The sequence below is a fragment of the Exophiala dermatitidis genome (genome assembly GCF_000230625.1).
Source record: "Exophiala dermatitidis NIH/UT8656 unplaced genomic scaffold supercont1.6, whole genome shotgun sequence".
Taxonomy (NCBI): domain Eukaryota; kingdom Fungi; phylum Ascomycota; class Eurotiomycetes; order Chaetothyriales; family Herpotrichiellaceae; genus Exophiala; species Exophiala dermatitidis.
In genome coordinates, this window is record NW_008751651.1 from 1274910 (window position 1) to 1294354 (window position 19445).

The window sequence follows — 19445 nt, forward strand, 5'->3', positions numbered from 1 at the left end:
GCAGCGCATTGACTGCCACAGAGTCTTCCGGGCAGCCCGCAGTTCTAGCGCCTTTCGAGTGCCCTGATTAAACTACTGCCAGCTGTTTTACTAAGGCAGAGACTGTACTGACTTGAATAGTGAAGCCCGAGAGGCAGTCTTGCCTTGCCTTGCTTTCTTTGTTCGATCCTTGGAGCAGTGCTAGACAAGGCTGAACAGCCCTTTGTGCTTCATTTATCCAACTGCCCTCATTTCTATTCCTGCCTCATGAACAATGTCTCTTTGTTTGACTCTGCCTCATAGGGCAGTGTTATCGAACGATCCGACTTCCATAAAGATGTTCTTTTCTTCTGGCCTCTGCTCTTGGAATTTTCTCCCAACCAGGACACTCGTGGAGCACAACTCCAAACCTCATCAAAGCCCAGGTACGTGGGCGAGCCCCCTTTACTGACGCAGCATGGACAGTCCCGATGGTGACGGAGATGGCAACCAGCTGGTCTGGACCATCTTCATGGCTTTCGTTGCTCTGCTCCAACATCCCAATTTCCCGTTCGTCTTCCTATTCGTCTTTCGGTACTTGCGACTCATCGTCCACATTGTCTCGTTCTGGCTCTACAAGTCTTCCCCTGTCCTGCAAGGCAACTTTGGCAGCGAGAAACAATGTACGGTAATCATCCCAACGGTGGACCCGCAAAACGCAGACTTTCACAAATGCCTGCTCTCGATCATCGAGTGCGGGCCTCTTGAAATCCATATTGTCACGGTAGGAAGACGTTTGAAGAAACTGACCAAGCAGATGCTCAGACCCTTTCAGGCAGCATATCCCGGGATCGGATTCCTGGTTTCATCGACGAATGTAGCGGACAAGCGTCAACAGGTTGCACATGCCGTACCACACGTCCGAACCCCGTTCACGTTCCTGGTTGACGACCATGTGATCTGGCCATCTACAAACTTCCTGCGCACTGCCATTGCTCCCTTTGAACACGACATCCGAGTTGGCGGTGTAGGCACGAACAAGCGGGTCCGTCGAGAAACACATAACGGGGTTTTCGGCTTCTTTCACGCATTCTGGAACGTCATGGGCGCACTTTACCTCGAGCGACACAATTTCGAGATCCGGGCGACCAACAGCATCGACGGCGGCGTCTTTGTGATTTCCGGAAGAACCTGTGCGTACCGCACCGCTATCCTTCAAGACCCGGCCTTTTTGGCAGGATATACCAACGAGCGCTTCCTTTTCGGTCTTTTTGGGCCCCTGAACGCCGACGACGACAACTTCATCACCCGCTGGCTCGTGACCAATGGCTGGAAGATCAAGATCCAGTACTGCCAGGACGCCATTATCGAAACATCAGTGGGCACGTTTCCGAAATTCTTATCCCAATGTCTTCGATGGTCGCGCACCACTTGGCGCAGCAACACTTGTTCGTTGCTCACTGACCGCACCATCTACCGCGCTCAACCTTGGTGCGTGTATGCGGTGTATCTGACATCGTTAGTCAACTTTGCCCTATTCTACGACGCAGCACTGGTCTATACATTCAGTCGTACCGACTTCTACAGCTACAAGCCCCAGACGCTGAAGTGGCTTGGAGCCTGGATTCTCGGCAGTAAGTTGGTCAAACTGGTTCCTTATTTTCTTCGCCACCCTTTGGACCTTGTCTATCTGCCTGGGTATTTCGCCTTTGCTTACTTCCACGGCTTCATCAAGCTTTATGCTGGATTGACCTTTTGGGTTACGGCCTGGGGAGGTCGCGATTTGGACAAGGTAAATGACGACCAAGGCGGCAGCAGCGATGACAGTGACGATGATGATGACGACTACAGATCCAATTCAACTACTCCCGTACCTCGCTCGCGCTCGCTGACTCCTGATCCGTCTTGGGACTTGGACGATAGTGGAAACCAAGCAGACCAAGGAGATCCATTGACATCGTTATTCTCACCCCAATCGTCAAACGACTCGTCTTACTACACTGCTCGGAACAAGCGCTACGCAGCTGAAGCCAGAAAAGGTCCTAGTACTCCAGCAGGAAAAGCCACTGCGGTCCAGACTCCATGGGGTCTCGTAACACCCGGAACCAACAATCCCCGCCATCTCACCCCCGTGAATGTCCTCATGACCCAACTCCCCGGTACGGAGTGGCCTCGCACCTGGGAATACACATCCCGTCAAAGCCACGGTGAGTACTATGGACCGGCACGTCGGGATTCCGAGACAAATTCTTCCGTCATCTACATGGGCCAAGCGGAGAGACAGCTACAGAATGAACTCGCAATAGTCCCTTCGATCGAAGTTGACGATTACGTCGACTATCAAAATAACAACCGCCAGGTTCAACCTCAACAACTGCTCACTCCTCCCACAGTGACTCCGGCAGCGGCAACCCAGGGCCAGCGCCAGGCCAGCAGCAACATCGACATTGACGATCTGGACCTCGATGGTGACGGTGATGTCTTTATGGACAACAATGCTGCACGCGACGCCGAAGGTGATTTGCAAATGTACGACCTCCGCAGTCGCAGCCGGACCCCTCAACCTCGCGATAAGAGTGTCAGCATCCTGAGTGATAGTGAGTACTATGGCTCCCCCGTTTCCACGGGCACTTTATCCACAAAGTCCTCGCCCTCGCCGTCTTCTGGCACACCACCGGCTGAGCAAACTGCAAACAAATACGAATACTCTCGGACTTGGGTTAGAGGCTCTTCCGAAACGTGTGGTCGGCTCCATTACGATGGTGACAATCTGGTTCGCAGACGAAATCATTGTGATTTACAGGATGAGCGCTTTACTTATTGGACTTAGGTGAACTGGCTCAGATCGATCTTCTGAGTGAACGAACGACCGGCAAGCCAGCATCAGCACCAGGATGTAATTCCGGGGTCGTCGTTGCACTACGGCATGGTCAATACTTCAACTATGGTAGGTGAGAGGTAAGTTTCCTTGCGGTGAGAAACGGTGAGTGGAGATAGACTTCACTGGAGTGATAGATATGCCCTTGTGGGCATAGAGATTGTCATATTAGCATGGCATTAGAATTGTACGATTACGAATGGATACTCGGATTGCTTTTGGTATTTTATATTTACTTGTATTGTACGAGCGGGGAGATTCGATCGTGTTAGCATGATTGATCAATAAAATTGAACTTGGTAAAAATATTACCATGTTGCCCACATTCACGAGAGCAATGCCCTGTTACCATTGCCTTTGTTACAATAAATGAATGGGACACAATACAATGTCATGCTGGACTTGAAAGAACGCTCTCAAGTACCCCTCCACTTGCACCCATCACTGATGGGATTTAAAGTCAGAGCTGCACGTCTTTACTGTAAATGTTTTATGTACAAGGCAGTCGCTGGGGGTCCCAGTAGTCCATGCCGCACGTACAGGACACTCTAGAAGCGTCGTGATTATGTATGTGTGTGCTGTGTAGCAGGCGCCAGTCTGTCGGAGCTCGGTAAGACACGTCCATAGACATGAGCTTTCGCGACAACCTCGACAGGGATGTTCCACATCAGAGACTGACTCCCGAGGACTGTCTTCTAATTCGGACCCCGAGTTAATGACTAGAGTAGGATGCAGATGATTCCGCCATCCAAAGACCGTACCTACGCACAAGGCTCTGACGCACTGGGAGCGGCCCCGGCTCTGGCACGGGGATGTAAACGCGGGCAGATCTCGCTGATCGAGATTACAGGGCGCCAGTAAAGACCAGAGGCCAACTATCTTGCCGAAATGGCAGCCATCCACTTCTGCTCGTCCTTCCTGTTGAACATCGTCAGTCCACATCGAAGGCGAAGCAATGGGGAACGAAATGCAGAAGACTTACCGGTCGAAATGCAACAACATCCCCAATACTGGAATCAACTGTTTCTGGTGGCCCTTGTCCTTCTGCTCCAGAAATTGCAGAAGAACGTTCTTCAGATACACGTAGTCGACCGTTCCTTGACTCAGACCCGTGGCGGTACTAGTGGGCGTATCGCTCCGGCTCGTCGTTGTCGACAAACCACGCTCTTTGGGGGCAGGAGACTTTGCGCTCGAAGAATCGATCGACGTCCTCGAACTCGGCACCCCGGACTCCAACCCCGGACCTGGCCGACCGGCCATGGGCCCTCTGTAATTCCTCGCGCCCGACTGTGCCGCCTTGAGCTCTTCCGTGAGATTCTTATTAGCCTTTGTCAATTTCTCGACACGCTCCCTTGCCTCGTCGGCCACTCTTCGGAGATCTGTTTTCTGGGCATCCAGTTCGCGGACCTGCCTCTCGCTTTCGTCCAGAGCTTCGCGAAGCCCCGCCATGGCGGCCTTGACGTCTTCTACCTCCTTGGTTGCCCGGGCGGCGGCTTGCTCGAGGGCTTCTCGCCGTTTCTTCCAGTCGCGTTGCCGGTTCTCCAGTTCTTCCTTCTCATCCTGGAGCACTTTGAGCGCCCGCTGCGCCTCCCGAGCTTTGGCCTTGGCCTCTTCCACTTCACGCATCATCCGTCGATTGCTGACACTGGCTTCGTCTTCAATCCGGTCGCGTTCTTCAATGGCTGCTTCCATGCGTTCCTTCATCTCTCGGATCCTGGCCTCGGTGCCGGTTTCTGCTTGGTCCAAAAGCATTCGCATTGTTTGTCCTTCCCTGGTCCGCTCCGAGAGCATTCGTTGTGCTTCGGCCAGTTCCTCTTCAAGGCTGTCCGCTCGAGTTGTCGCTTCGCGAGCTTGCATCGTCAGTTCATGTGTCTGGTCTCTCAGTGACTGGACCAAAGACTGAGAGGACGAATGTAACGCTGTCTTCAGATTAAGCTCTTCCTTCAACTCTGCCACCTGCCGTGCATGTGCCGACAGCTGATCTTCCATGTCTCGTAGTTTGGCTTTCAAGGCTGTCGATTCCTCTTTGGCCTTGGCGAGATCCTGGGTTGCTTGATCCGCGGAGGCCGAGGCTTCTTGTCTTTTCGACTCTGCCGTGCGTAGGTCGCCCTGCGCTTTTTCCAGTTCCTTCTCTATCCGGGTTCGGCTGCTTGTCTCCTGCTCAACCTTCTGCTGCAGTTCCTTAATCTCGTTGTCTTTGTCTCCGAGTCTTTTGCCGAGTCCCTTCAATTCGGCTTTGATGTCCTCGTATCGAGCTTCAAGCCGACTCAGCTCCCCTGTCTTGTTCTTGAGGTCCTCCTTGGCCGATTTGAGCTCCGCGACCTCATTCCTCAAGCTCCTCAATTCGGGTTGAGCCTTTGAAAGCAACTCCTTCAGATCAGTGATATCCTTGTAGCGAGCCGTGGCAAGCTGCTCGGATGCGCTGAGATCCTTTTCTAGGGTAGCACATTTGCGTTTAAGTTCTTCATATTGTTGTAGTAGATCCTCGTGAGCCTTGCTCGTATCGGTAGCCGTGGCTGCTGCTCGGCGCGCTTCCTCAAGATCCTTCTCAAGGGTGTCGACAGCCTCTTGCAGCTTTTGCTTCTGCGCCTGGGCGTCTTTCAAGGCATCGCGGGCTTCGACATGCTCTTCTCCCTGGTGCAAAAGGTCATCCCTCAACGTCTCAATTTCCTCCTGCAAAGCCTCTTGATCCTTTAATTGCTGGGTGAGTCGCTCAATGGCACCCGTCTTGTTGCCTAGCTCCGCTTTCAATTCATTGATCTCTTGCTCGAGCTGGGCAATCTGCGTTTCCGATGGTTTCTCATCGGGAGCAGGGCCGTCTTCAATCTTCGATGGAGTTTCCGACACTTTAGCTGGAACAGTGGCATCAGTGTCAGGGGTTGTTGCTTGCTGACCACCCTTGCCCTTCTTCTTCTTCTTGTTCTTTTTCTTACTTGCATTGGTACCGGCCTCGGATGGGGCCGGCGAAGGCTCCGCAGTGCTTGCAAGGTTGTTGTTGCTGGTCGGTTTCTGTAGACCAAAGTTTTCAGACAGGTACCTCACCACATCCTCGCGTGAATTCAAGCTGTCGAGTTTGGCCTTAGCGCTCTCGTCCAGGAAACCGAAAATCTTGGTTGATGGTTGTTTGGAAAACTCGTCCTGTTTACGTTCGATTTCCGCTCTTAACTCTGCCACAGTCGTCTCTGCCTTGTCTAGCTGCTGCCGTAGCGTATTCATGATGTTCTGCATTGTAGCCAACTTCTTTGCGTCCGCTTGACCGTTCGCCCTTTGTTCATCTTGCTGTCGTTCTGCAGATTTATACATTGCCAGTGTATCCTCGAGATCCTTCACAGTGGCATCCTTTTGCGCCAGCTTTTCGTTCAGCAAATTGGTATCCTGAGACAGACGTGTGATTTGTTTCTCGAGATCCGCGTTGGCTGCCTCCAATTCTTTGATCTGACCCTCCAACTTCTCGACTTGATTGGAGGCATCGTCCTTTTGCGTTTCCAGTGATTTAATCTGGTCCAGAAGGTCGTCATTCTTCGCTCCCGTTTCCGCGGCTTGCACCTCCAGTTCGTCGATCTTATTTTGTAACTGGGTTTTCGTCTCCTCGAAATTGTCCTTCGCCTCCTGGAGTGTTTGGAGTTCGCGGGTAGCCGTCTCTAGACTCTGCACCATGCTTTCTGTCGATTGACGCGCCACCTTCAAATCGCCTTGCAAGCTGTCGACCTGTTTCTTCAGCTCTTCGACCTCGGTTTGACGCTCGTGCAACTCAGCTTCAACCCTGGTGTGTTCTGCGTCAAAGGAGAACAAGTCTTCCGAAGTGTCCTTACCCGAAGGCGAGGTAGCTTTTTGACGGGGCGAGAACAAGGAGAAGCTGGCGATACGAGATGATGTCGAGGCGGGCGACTTGGCGGATTGGTCCAACTCGTGAGGCACCGCTCCTGATTCTGTGAGAGCAGGATCGCTGTTTTCGGGGGCTGCATCAGCGACAGTACTATCATTTTCTGGACCAGGGGTTTCTGCATGATCGGAAGTGGTTCTGCTCTTTAGTTCGGTGATCTCGTCCCGAAGTTTGGCATTCTCTTCTTCGGAGGTCTGTAACTTCTTCTTATACTCGTCCCTGTCAGTGGTGACGCGTTTAAGTTCCTCCAAAACCATGTCACTCTTCAGGTTGATTTGGTTCAGGTACTCGACGAGAGCTCCTGGGTCGTTGATGCTGGTCAAAGGCGTATTTTCTCGTAGTGAAGCCTCGAAAGATTCCACTGCTTGTATCCTCGTATGAGCCGTCCTGTATGCCTTGAGCAATTCTGAGTATTTGGCCTCGATTCGATCCAGCTTGCGTAGCTTCGCGCGCACTTCTGCGGGCAGTTCCTGAGGACGTGGTGGAGTGGCAGCCGCATCACCATTTGCCTCTGATGGCGGCTTCTCAGCGCTGGCTTCTGGCGCTGTTCCGGTCTCTTGGCCATCTTCACTTGTCGGCGGGACCTCTTTTTCCTTTCCAGCCTCTTCATCTATCTTCTTTACATCAGGCTTGGGCGTGCCCGTCCTGCTCGGCACCGCACTCTCGTCATCCCCTATTGCGAACTCGGGTTCGAATTCGGAAGGGTCAGGGCCTTTCTCGAGCCCGGCATTGCCCTGGTCTCTCTGTCTCGAAGCCTGTCTTCGCGGTCCTTCATTTTGGCCCGGCGGGCGCCGTCGCTGGTTGTTTCGCGTCGACTGAGCACTGAGGGCCGCCTGACGTTGTCGTGCCTGTTCTTCGGCAATCCGACTGTCTATGGCGCCCTTGAGGCGCTGCATTCATCAGCCGAGTCCTCTCAATTAGCACAATGTAACCTACCTGAAACATATCCAGGGTTGCGGTATTGTCTGGGGGACTTCTACAGACATCTAAGAACAGGGCAGGGAGGAAGAAAGAGACGCGCTCCGAAGTCTCCCCAGAACTTGAACTCCGCAAATATCTTAGTTGTTAACACAGGCCACTTTACGAGGAGAGACTGAAACACCAATCACAATCGTCAATTTCCGGCCTCTAAAACTATTAAGAAATTCTCAAGACCACAACTTGAACGTGCCCAACTTTCCATCCTCTCATACCCGGACAAAAACAATAATGTCCTGCTCCTTATGCCCAGCGTTGATATAATCAGTGCCGGACATTGTTCCACTCTATGTTGTTCAGTCCAGGCTCTGCATCATGCCGCGGGACCTTATGAGAGCTACTCCAAGGTTGTAGTGCAGTCTACTAAGACTTCATATATTCATCTTTCGGTCATCGCAGCGTTATGACCTAACCCTTGCTCCCTTCTCATGCCAAATCTGGTACTCTGCTTTATGCACTTCTGCGATCAATTGCCTCAGTCACAACAGCATTTCCCCTGTGCAGTAGCCCGCCTTGACCACAGCATTTTTAACATGCTGTAACTGATTCTGCTCCTTGGATGAGGTTTCGGTATCGCGTCCACAAGGCGGAGAACAAGCTTGAATGTCCACAATTAAGCCGGAGCACTTTCTTGAACCACACACCGAAAGGTGTGCGGCGGGTGGAATGGGCTTGACTTGGATGGACTGACAGATAGGCAACATTGATCCAGGGGGTCAAGACCTCGATGCACTTCAGTGTTTTCATATCTTTTGAATAATATCCTTTCGTATCCTCTCATTTTAGAACCACGTTTGCGCCTCTTGCTGCCAGATATTGGTCGGGGGCTCCCTGTGGCAGGCTTCTGACCACGGCAAAGATTTCTCCATTGTAGTATCTCAACTTCGTCTTTGGATCCGTGTAATTTGCCGGCAATCCGGTAACATCGCAATAGTGTTTGTGATTTGCAGGATGTAAACTCGGGGCGCTCTCAATATTGGTGTAGGTCACAGCAGGACCTGCCGTACCAGCTGGGGGGCCATTGGCGGCCCTCTGCAGGTTTCGCTCTAGGACCAACGTACTCAAGCTTTGAGTCGCTTGTGCCATGTTCAAGGGTCTTGATGCGGCGGAAGAATATGCTGGAGTGGCTGCTCCATCTGTGGTTGCGCCTGTGGTAGGGATAGGCGTTGATGCGCCAGAGTTGTTCTGAGTTGCAAGGACGGAGGCTTCTTTACGCTGCGACTCGGAGATCATCTGCTTGGTGTTCTTGTTTCGGCGCGTGCTGGGCTTCCAGTTGGGGTTGCGGAAGGGTTTGGGCGTGTAATAAATGTCCATCTGATCGAGCAGTTGTTGATGGGAATCATCTGCCGGCTGGGGCGTTGAGGGAGGCATCTCGTAAATGGCAGCAGTAATTTTCGACACTAGACTTCGAGGATGATTTGCGGACGAGGCGGCACGTCGTGGGTGTTGTGCTGAGATAGTAGGGATACGGAGAGCAATATCAGGAAGTGAAGCGGACGCCGCGGTACAGGATAGACGTGCGCTTCGAAGTGACTTTGCAATAATGACTACGGGACGATACAGAGTATGTCGTTTGGGACTGTTCTAGAGGTTACGGTAGTGATGACCACAACTTTCAAAAACGACGGGCAATCCCTTCCCCGTAGCCAGCTGAGCCCGTCGCGTGAACCATCGCCTCATCCAAGTTGTTGATTTCGATCCTGTGATGGACAACTCGAAGCGCAGTCAGTCGCACGCCCGCCAGGCCAGTCACATGACCCACAGTCACGGGAACACACTTTAATGCCTGTGTCCCACAGCATTTGGTACTACAATGTACCTCGTTCTTCTGCCTGTAGTTTACTCCTACAACCTTCTCCATGCATTTCTTTGCAGACAGCAACTTCAATCTTCTGGTTGCTGCCCATATACTATGACTTGCATGGGTTGATCGGATCCGCTTTCGGCAGCTGGACACCGCCTCCGTCTCGCTGCTAAAATTTGAACAAAAATGGTGCGTGAAGAATTGATTGTCTACTTGTATTGCCGCAGCTAATCCTCCATCCCAGGCTGCTGCTACAGCCCACCCGTTCGAGCGCCGGGTCGCCGACCAACAAATCTCCAAAACGTACGTGTTCCATCGCACCGAACAGTGCTCCGCGTTGCCCTCGTTCAAGTTTCACAAGATGTATTTTTGACAAAATGGGAATCTCTCTGAAATTTCTTGAGGAGACTATGTTATTTTGCATTCTGATGGAAAATCTCGACACCTGTTCTCCCCATATCTACGGTGTCACCTCATTTGCTGACATGCACGACGCATAGTGATGTGAACAATCTGATCATGGACTATCTGATCACCGAGGGCTACCCGTCAGCTGCTGAAAAGTTTGCGAGCGAGGCCAACATCCAGCCCAAAGCGGATTTCACCTTCATCCAGGAGCGCGTCCAGATCCGGGATTCCATATATCGGGGCGATCTGCAGGCAGCTATTGAGCTCATCAACGAGCTCAACCCGGAAGTAAGTCTTTGTCCTCCCCTGTCTACTGCCCTCTTTTCCATGATTAGATTAGTTTCATGCACCACTCATAGCCTTCGGGCTAGGATGAGAGCAAAAACACCTTCAGTCCTCAGTATGATTTTTCAAACAACTCTTTCTCGTCGCTCCTCACAACTCTTTGCTCGGCATCATGTTCTAATGCTGGTCAATATAGCTCCTGGACCTGGACAAAAGACTTCATTTTTCACTTCTACGTCTTCAGCTTGTCGAGCTTATTCGACAAAGCTTCACTAATCCGGACCCTTCCCTGGTCGGTAAGGCCATCGAGTTCGCCCAGAAGAATCTCGCACCATACGCCCCCTTGGATACTCAGTTCAAAGTCGACCTTGAGCGAGCCATGGCACTTTTGATTGTCCCAAAAGAGTCTTGGAGTCAGGCTGCGTCATCGGAGTCCTCTGGGTCGACATCCCGCATCCAGAACGAGTTTGGAGCCTTGGCCGAGCTTGTTGACCCCTCATTACGGCGGAAGGTTGCCAAAGATGTGAATGAGGCGATCCTCCAGTCCCAGGACCAGAGGCGAGAAGCCAACATTCGCTATCTAGTGAGGGCTAGATCTTGGGCCGAACAACTGGCCCGAGAAAACAAGATTGATCTACCCGACAATCTGAGTATTGGTCTTGACGGGGCCCAGTCCGCTAAGGACAGCCAGCACGGACATACTGGTGACACGGAGATGTCCGGAAACGGCGCCGAGGATAGTGGCATGGGTGATGACGACGAACTGACCCGGTACACCAATGTTGCTTCTTAAAACATTCGGGGGTCTTATATGTCTGGAGAGCAGGGCTCGCATTCCAACATGACGGTATGCACGAACGATATGATACTTTGAGCGAAGGCGTTGGCGGCATGAGGGAATGCATTGATTATTACATTGAGACGACTCGAATAAAATGAATATTCCATTTTGATGGTCCATCAAATCATATTCGTTCCCAGACTCATGTTATAAACATTGTAAACCGTTGTAACCGTATATCCTCCTGCCCAGTACACCATGTCCGCGAGTCCACCAACGCCATGCTAAATAAAGACGACCAAGGACAAAAGAGTTGGGGAGCAGCTACCAGTTCCAGGTACGGCTACTGGCAGTGAAGACGGGAGGCTTCCAGTTCAGCTTGCTGGGATCTATACGCCTGGCACCTTTTTCCTTTTCCTTTTGCCTACGTTTCTCCTGCCACTCGAGCAACTCGTCTCTGACGACGATGATCCACTGACCCTTATGGTAGCGCAAGAGCTTAAGGACCTCGAGCTGTTCGTGGACATCCTTCTCGGTCATGGAGGTGAGGGAGGCGATTTCGGAAATGCTAGTCGAGTACTGTGAAGACGGGGTAGAGAAGCCCAGCGAGGCATGCGGATGGAGGTGTTCGGAGGTAGGGGTGTGGGAAGCCGATCCGGGGGGCGGCAGCCTGGCCGGGTCGGAGAGCAGTTCGACCAGCACTTCCTTCCAGTACTGTCTGTAACCCAGCAGACCGAGATCCGACAAGGGCTTTTCAGGCGATCCCAACTTGCCTTCCCGCTTGCTCAACTCGTAGGAAAACGCAATGAGCAATCTACCCAGGCCCTGGCGCTGGTACTGGGGTAAAGTCAAAATACAGGCGACGTTGTATCCCTCTGCGGATTCCTTTTCCTTGCTGAAGTAGCCGACGAGATGGCAGCCGTGCTCGTCGCGCGTGACCATGCAATAAAACAAAAACGGGTCGACGTCGTAGTAGAGCGTCTTGTGGTCGAGAAACAGTTTCGACAACAAACATAGATTGCGGCACCAGGTGCGCTGGCGTCGGCCGTCGACCTCGAAGAAGCTGACAAAGTCGTCGCGGTAGATTTCGTTACCCGGCGGATGGCGTAACTCGCATTTGTGCCGGTGTCGCTCAAACGCCTTCTTGGACGCAAAGTACGATAGGCAGAACTCGTCAATGTATACCATGTCCACATCCGCAAACTCCTGCGGATACGGCGAGAAGTACCACGGCTCAATGATGTGTTTTCCCATCTGGATCTTGTTGAGATTGCGCACCAGATGCAGCTGCGCGTGGTTCTGCACCATGGAACCGCCCGTCCGGAGTTTCTCAATCTCCTCCTCTGGCTCCATGATTGGCGCCACTTTTTCTTCCTTTTTCGTCACTACAGCATCTCCAGTCGCTTCCGAGGCTGCTGCTGCGGCTGCTTTTGCGTCAGCGCCCACGTCGTCCTGTTGCGCTCCCGGCGTCCCAGCTGGCAATGGTAGCGGTGTGCCTGCTTGCGTTGTCACCGCCGTCGGATCGCCATCTGGAGCGAGTGCCCCATCAGCTGCTTCACGGTTCTCTTTACCGCCGGCTTTCGACGGTACAGGCCGTTTGCGGTCATTGCCGGCTTTGGACGTCAAGAGCAAGTCTGGTGTCGCAGAACCCGGCCGTGACCGTCCACCAACCTTGGTGGTGATGGACTTTGATGCCGCCGCTACCTTGGATGGCGGCCCTTTGGATGTAACAGTCGTCTTCTTCTTCTCAGGCTTTTCTGGCGCCGGCCATTCCACTTCTTGAGACAGATCGATGCGGTCTGCCGAAACCCATTCTGTAAGACGGCGAGAAAAGCAAATGTCAGCCTTGATCCTGACACAGCAAGTGGGCGTATGCAAATGTACTCGTGGCATATACCGCCTAGTCAAGGGAAGACATAATCATCACTTACCATCGAGACGTTTGTTGAACTCGACATAATGCACGCTGTTCCAGTCAGTAACTCCGCTTCACTCAGAACATCAACGCCCGGAGAACCAGGAAACGTACTAGAATGTCAGATTCCCATTCCTCTGCTTAATCGATAAGATCTCGGCCTTTCTCGTCTCGCCATTCTATCTGACCGTCAGTCATTGTATTCTTCTGATGTTTGATGTCGTCGCGAAGAGGTCGCGCGTCACGTGATTGGACTTGAAAATCCATGTACAGGTACTGGTATGGGAAGGAAAGGATATCAAATCTCACCTTTTCGACAAACGCCTTGACACCAATTCTAGACAGAAGGACAAGAGATTTTTAGCATCGATTCTTCAAGACGGGGGTTTTCGAAAAAGATTTATTGTTTTGATGCGCCTCGTAAATTCGTCTCGTTGTAGTGACTTACTGTAACTGATTCAGAGTGGCAAAACTCTTTTCCGCGGGTTCGGGTGTATCATTTGCTTCGCTCCCGTGGTCTCCGACCGCCATGATGATCGCGGCGTCGGAGCGACAAAAGTTATCGAAGCAAAAGAGTTGATGAAATGAATTGATGAAGTAGTGGTGGTTGAATGATTTATTGATCGGTCATAGGTATCTTGGGCGTAGCGGGGGCGGCGGTTTGGGGGGCCAAGTTGAGAAGAGGGATACAATTATTAGAGGCTGCGAACCCCGAGGCGCCCTCCTTGGCCTTGGCCTTGCTGCCTACAAAGTTGTCCCTTTAGGCGGCAGCTTTCACACACGGGGCGGCGCTTAGGCCCGAAGTCACCTGGAGCAAGATGCTTCAGGAGGCTTGAAGCCCACTGCTGTTCGTTCACTCCAAGTCCATAGTTACCTTTATTATACCTGTATTCATGTTCATACTTTCACTTTTCCCAATATCACATCACTATCAGGCCGCAGATCTAAATGACTGCCGTCGGCAGCGCAGCCTGAATATCATATATCAGAAATAGGTTCCCCCAAAAAACATATTATGTATTGTTGCACACCTTGACAGGTGCTGCCGATATTTGACGATACCCAGGAGAATCCATCACACGACGCCCTATGAGAAAAACACACCTCTCTCATGCTGCGCTTGCTTTGTAAAATCTGGGATAGCGAACTCAGTCTCCTACCGGCATGCTCTCAACCTGATCTACTAGACTCCTCCAGTTGCTTGCCTGTAACTCTGCATATTTGACTCGCTCCTGACTCCAGTCTTGATGTAACCGGCTGATGGCATAGATGGTGGATTGGAACGTCACAATCTCGTCCCGTACGCACTCCTTGATGAACACGCCGCGAGCATGCTGCTGAACAATGCTCTCCTTATCAGACAGGATGCTGCTCTCGACTTTCTCGATCTCGCCAGGCTTTACTTGCCCGGGCGGCTTTTGGCGCAATTGCTGTAGTTTGCGTTCTGCTGCCTCAATGCGCTTTTCCAACTGTGGAATGTTGTCGCGGGCATACCGATCCCGCCGGTCAAACATGTCACGCATGGCAACGAAATGGTCGCGGATGGCTTTGAAGTCCTCTAGCGCTCCAGTATCCCATGATCTAGCTTCGTCCTCTAGCAAGGTCTGGGTATTTGCCAGATGCTTCGCAGTCGAACTGATGCCCTCGTTTAACAGCGGGACATCGTTCGTATCAATGGCATAGGTATCGTTGGTAAACTCGGTCAGATGCGAGAGTGCAAGACTGAACCTGGAATTGTCTGAAGCAAGTCCTTCATTTCGTTTGACCAGACGTTCGAGAAGAACGCAGAGGTTGATGTATATTTCCGCCGAGCGCTTCACTCCAGCGCGAACCTGTTCGAAGAGTTCAGGCAGGGAACTCGGCAAGCTGTCTTCTAGCGTAGGCGGCAGAGCTTTGCCAGTAAATTCTTCCTGCACTGATATAGTGGCTTGCTTCCGCCATACTGCGAGCTCCTAGATTGCGTTATGCGTCAGTGACTCGCATAGAAGACAATACACAATAGGCGGCAAACACTCACTGTTGGGACGGTGAGGAACATCACCACTAGGGTCTCCTGGCTCAAAACGGGATGCTGGACTAGTGCATTTGTGAAACGAACCAGGCCGCGTCTTCGCTTTTCTAAGAAGACTGCTGCGTCGGCTGCAAGATGTGTCCCATTCACTGTAAGCCTGGATCAGCCGAAGGCAATCACGGTACGGGAACTGCTCACCTTGTACTCGCTTTGGAGGTAAAAGAGGCAACCGCCGGAAGGGGTACCTCTTTTGTAAGCAGTCGAGGAGCCATACAAAGTCGCTGTATCGTCGGACAACAGTGCTTCCTCTTCTCACCGTTTTAACCTCATAGTTGTGATGTTGAAATAGGAACATGCCCTCCTTGTCTGGGAGCATGGTAACGGTCACGCTCTCGCCGGTCCCAGGCGGTATCGTGATGCTCTGAGAGATAGAAGTTTGCGCATTTGGGGGCTCGCGATTGGGCTGATCGTCCCCCGGTTGGCCAAATCCTCCACCAAGTGTTGGCTGTTCTGAGAAGCCTGTCGAGCTGCCATTGTAGCTGCTCCACTCGGCACCTGCACTCGCCGACAAGGTCTCTTGGGGAGAGCCGGTGCCACTGTTGGTGTTATCACCTCCAGTAGTGAATGCACTTGTCGTCCTTGCGACCCCGTTCAGGCCGTTCTTTGCACTGTTTTCGCTTCCACCGCTGGCTGCTATGGTATGAGCTGCTGCCGAAGGAGGTGGTAATTGGTTGTTCGAAGGACTTGCCCAAGGGTCTGCCGTGGGGTCACCGCCGAAAGAATCCTGCCGGGTCTTTTGAGGTTTCACCGGGAGTGGTTTGGCAGCTTGGGGAGAGCTCGTCTGCGATTGACTTAATGCCCGCAGCTGGTCGATATACGCCACTTTTGGTATGGGCAGTTCTGGCAACGTCAATTATGTACCAGCAGTAGACACTCTTTTGACTTACTCCGCCTCCTGTCGTCGACCCCATCGAGGGTAATGTCTTCGCCTTCTTGTGCCAATCCTATGAGAGCGAGGAGGACATTGAACTCGCTCCTCCCAACTCCATTGACACTTTCATGGCCACCAGGTATCACAAACTCTAGGATCTTCTGCTGCTCCTGTTCACTCAAGTTGCTGCTCTCCAGAACCTTTACAACCGCGCCCAGGCTAATCCCGACCCCGGTCCGCTCATTTGCGTTCAGGACAAGATCGTACGCATCGACATAGTACTCCGGGACATCAGTAGCAGGAAGGAGATTCTTAACCAGATTCTGCCGGGCTGCCCTCTTCGGTGCTGGCATTGACCACGGCGATTCACCGCCGTCATCGTCGGCAAAGAGCGAGGAGGCAGACGGAGCAGCAGACGCTCCTTCGCCAAAGAGCGACTTGGATTCGAGCGGCGCAGGATCCTTCGGGGAGGAACCGAACAGGGACATGATGGCGTGAACGTGGAAGGACGGGGGACAAACAGGCTGCCGATTAGCTCAAGTTCAATGAGTGGCATAGGCTATCTATATCGGCGTCGACATGTATACTGAACTCCGGCAATCTTCAAGCGGGCGCGACTCGAGAAAACGTAATTAAAAAAGCGCAGACCGGGTTATCACAATTTACAAGACGTGGACAGAGCTGCCAGTATCGAGGCCGGTAGCACTATCCTAACGTCGTAGCAGGAGTCGTAACGATAGCCCAGCCATGGAGCCCGGCCGATCATTGACGTATGCTGACTCAGCGTGTCGCATGCCCAGCACGCGCAAGGAAGATACTCATATATCTGGTATATACTAGTACGACGGAATCGGCCAGCTTCTTTAGGTTTTAACAGATGCATACCTGGTAGTTAGTTGATAATAAGGCAAGTACGGCGTCATGCCAGTAGAAATCGGAAGATTCAATGGTGACCCTAGGAACAACGGCGAAATATGAATTGGACTATACTCCCGTCTTACAAACAAGCCGGAATGTATTCGATCATGTGCTCTCATACGAACCCATCTAGACCTTGATGCTGAAATCCTTGTGAGACCATTTCTGCGTGAGCTTGACTTGCTTCTTCTTCGGCTGCAGCACAGGCTTTCGAGCCTCTAGTTTGCCATTCACCAAGAGAGTCCTGAACCGATCGTTCAACAAATTTCCCTCTGGCTTCAGCCGCCGTAAGGACTCCTGCAGCTCGTCAGGCAGTACGACCTCGAGCGGTTTCTCCGGGATCAAGGCGGGGCCCCTCTTCCGTCGCCGTAGAGCTCGGTCGTCTCCTTCTTCCGCTTGGTCGGCCTGCTCGTTCTGAGCCAGCTCTAGTTTGTCTTCCTCTTGCCGTTTGATCAGCTCCAGCAACATCTGCTCCGCCTGTTTCTGCTTCCGGCCCATTCTCTCCTCGTGCTTGGCAATCCTCTCTGCTTCCTTCCTTCTCTTTGCCTTATTTCGCTGGGCAGGTGTTTTGCGCTTTGGTCGCTTCTTCTCCAACATCTCCTGGTCTTCATGCTCGGTTTCGAACCCCTCCCAAGCACTGTCATCGTCTGCCGGATTCGTTTCTGAAGCAGCTGCGAGAGCTCGAATCCTGGCTTCCTTTTCGGCCGCAGCTTGCGCCACGGCCAATCGCTGTCTCTCAGCTTCCAGCTCTTTCTCGCCTTCTTTGTTCAGTAGCTCATCCCAATCCTCGAATGCCGGGTTATAACTCGTGCCAGCCTCCGGTTGCTTAACCGGCCGGACTGGTTTCCCATTGGCAGTCATGGGGACGGGTGGTTTGCGGAGTGTGGGAGGGGCGACCTTTGGCTTGGGCTTAGGTATATACTCTTCTTCAGGCTTAGTGACTTGTTCGACTGCAGTGTTCTCTGACCACAAATCAAAATTGGAGACTTCGCCGTCGATATTCTGCGCGTCCAGACGTGAAACCGTGTTGATGCTGACTTTGAGCCTTTGTACTTCCTTTTTGCTCACCCAATCTGGTTTCTGTTTCTTTCTTGACTCAATGACTCCATCAGTAACCGCTCCATGCGGTCTCTTCCGGCTGTCGACTGCGGGTACGGCAGACCGCCTGGTCAGAATCTCGTCGATTTTGAGCGGTTTTTGAACGTTGTATTTCTTTTTGATATCCGCTGAGCCCTGGGTATCTACTGCGAACAGTTCTTCGGAAGGTTTCTCGGCGATCGGGCCTCCGTGGAGGATTTCCTCCCGCAACTCCTCAAGGCCATGCTGAACTTCGGTAATGTCGACATTCTTGCGCCAGGCCTTTTTGCCTTTACGTGAGGGTTGTTTGTGCTGCTGGGGTGCACCTATAGAGGACGCCATAGTCGCGCAGAATACTTTTTGTAAGACTGTCGAGGCTGTTCAAGTTGGGCGTTGTGCAGGCTCAATTCTCTCGGTACGAAAAATAAATGCGCCGCCCAAAATCTCGAGACGATCCCCAGGCTCCGCACACGCAGATAAGCCTGCCAAGAATGATAAGGCAAGTTTCTGTCTGACGCCGTAATCAGGCTAAAGGAAGGCAGATGCCACCTACCAGGTAGGTGGGGATGCGTTCAAAAATCCGTGTCAGACAAGTACCCTTAAACGTGAGTTCAAGTTGATGCCAGAGGCCTGGGCCTCTCGACGGGTTCGTTCACGAAATAATAATGGACATTTGTTTGGCGGTTTCTACGCTGCTGCACTGGCCGACCAGTATAACCAAACTACCTAGGTAGGTACATGTTCTTCGAGGACGCCGTCAGATATTCCTACAGGCGCAAGTAATAGTAGGTCTCTGCGACTCAAGTTCAAGTTGCACTGCAGACGCCTGCCGTTAAGCTCACCTTCCTCACCCTCACCCTTACAACCACCACCCTCACTCGACCCGATGCCACTTCGAAATCCTCTCCAGACAGCATTCTCAAATGCTGCGTCAAACTTTCCGCCTTGGACAACGTAGCATTGTTCAACGAGCTACACGTTGCATATCCCAAGTCCGCACTTTCCAGGCAACGGCGCGTAAGACACATCATTCAACTTCGATCGTAAAGCTATTGGCATGTCTACAGGTTTGCTTTCTGGTGATAAGGACACCGGCTCTGCCCCTCACTTCAGCCGAAATCTCGGTGACAAGCTCAACTACTTTAACAAAGAGTTGACGGCGAGGCGAAATCAGAGATGGCGCGCCTCGTTGAGAAATCGGACTAGAAATTCGCAAGCCTTGAATCAGAGATAAGACACCTTCGATCAGAGCTCAAATCAGACATGGCACACCTTCGATCAGAGCTCAAATCAGACATGGCACACCTTCGATCAGAGCTCAAATCAGACATGGCACACCCACGAAAAGAACATCACTATGGAGATAGGGTCAAGACTGGATAAATTTGAGATTCGATTCTTGTTTCGAATGCTCTTCGCTGTAAGTGATCTTCGTATTTACTAATTGCTACTTTCTAATAAATACGAAGGCATTTGTTGCAGTGGGTGGTACTGTCACTGCCACTGATCTACAAAACCCAAATCCTACTGTCCAGACTCCTACGACCCAGACTCCTACGACCTAGACTCCTACGACCCAGACTCCTACAACCTAGACTCCTACAACCTAGACTCCTAC

General features: G+C 52.1%; 7 protein-coding genes across 7 annotated transcripts; 2 read left to right on the top strand and 5 right to left on the bottom strand.

The window, feature by feature from the left end:
* Positions 1-436: 436 nt before the first annotated feature.
* On the top strand, positions 437-2788 carry HMPREF1120_07292 (uncharacterized protein; the record flags this gene model as incomplete). The annotated part of the gene is made up of 1 exon (XM_009161513.1): positions 437-2788. The coding sequence occupies one exon, from the start codon at positions 437-439 to the stop codon at positions 2786-2788; it is 2352 nt and encodes a 783-aa protein (XP_009159761.1).
* Positions 2789-3078: 290 nt separating this feature from the next.
* HMPREF1120_07293 (uncharacterized protein) lies at positions 3079-7745 on the bottom strand. Its single transcript, XM_009161514.1, has 3 exons — positions 7656-7745; positions 3819-7609; positions 3079-3754 (listed from the first exon to the last, which is right to left on the bottom strand). Exons 1-3 carry the CDS (start codon positions 7662-7664, stop codon positions 3712-3714), a joined length of 3843 nt encoding a protein of 1280 aa, XP_009159762.1. The 5' UTR covers positions 7665-7745; the 3' UTR covers positions 3079-3711.
* Positions 7746-7820: 75 nt separating this feature from the next.
* HMPREF1120_07294 (uncharacterized protein) lies at positions 7821-9373 on the bottom strand. Its single transcript, XM_009161515.1, has one exon. It carries the CDS (start codon positions 9066-9068, stop codon positions 8475-8477), a length of 594 nt encoding a protein of 197 aa, XP_009159763.1. The 5' UTR covers positions 9069-9373; the 3' UTR covers positions 7821-8474.
* A 647-nt stretch (positions 9374-10020) lies between these two features.
* Positions 10021-10987, top strand: HMPREF1120_07295 (uncharacterized protein; the record flags this gene model as incomplete). The annotated part of the gene is made up of 2 exons (XM_009161516.1): positions 10021-10197; positions 10391-10987. 2 exons carry the CDS (start codon positions 10021-10023, stop codon positions 10985-10987), a joined length of 774 nt encoding a protein of 257 aa, XP_009159764.1.
* A 312-nt stretch (positions 10988-11299) lies between these two features.
* Positions 11300-13421, bottom strand: HMPREF1120_07296 (histone acetyltransferase htatip; the record flags this gene model as incomplete). The annotated part of the gene is made up of 5 exons (XM_009161517.1): positions 11300-12789; positions 12907-12941; positions 13005-13069; positions 13200-13227; positions 13339-13421. The coding sequence occupies 5 exons, from the start codon at positions 13419-13421 to the stop codon at positions 11300-11302; spliced, it is 1701 nt and encodes a 566-aa protein (XP_009159765.1).
* Positions 13422-14038: 617 nt separating this feature from the next.
* On the bottom strand, positions 14039-16320 carry HMPREF1120_07297 (uncharacterized protein; the record flags this gene model as incomplete). The annotated part of the gene is made up of 4 exons (XM_009161518.1): positions 14039-14842; positions 14908-15050; positions 15100-15801; positions 15849-16320. 4 exons carry the CDS (start codon positions 16318-16320, stop codon positions 14039-14041), a joined length of 2121 nt encoding a protein of 706 aa, XP_009159766.1.
* Positions 16321-16731: 411 nt separating this feature from the next.
* HMPREF1120_07298 (uncharacterized protein) lies at positions 16732-18263 on the bottom strand. Its single transcript, XM_009161519.1, has one exon. It carries the CDS (start codon positions 18167-18169, stop codon positions 16880-16882), a length of 1290 nt encoding a protein of 429 aa, XP_009159767.1. The 5' UTR covers positions 18170-18263; the 3' UTR covers positions 16732-16879.
* Positions 18264-19445: the final 1182 nt, after the last annotated feature.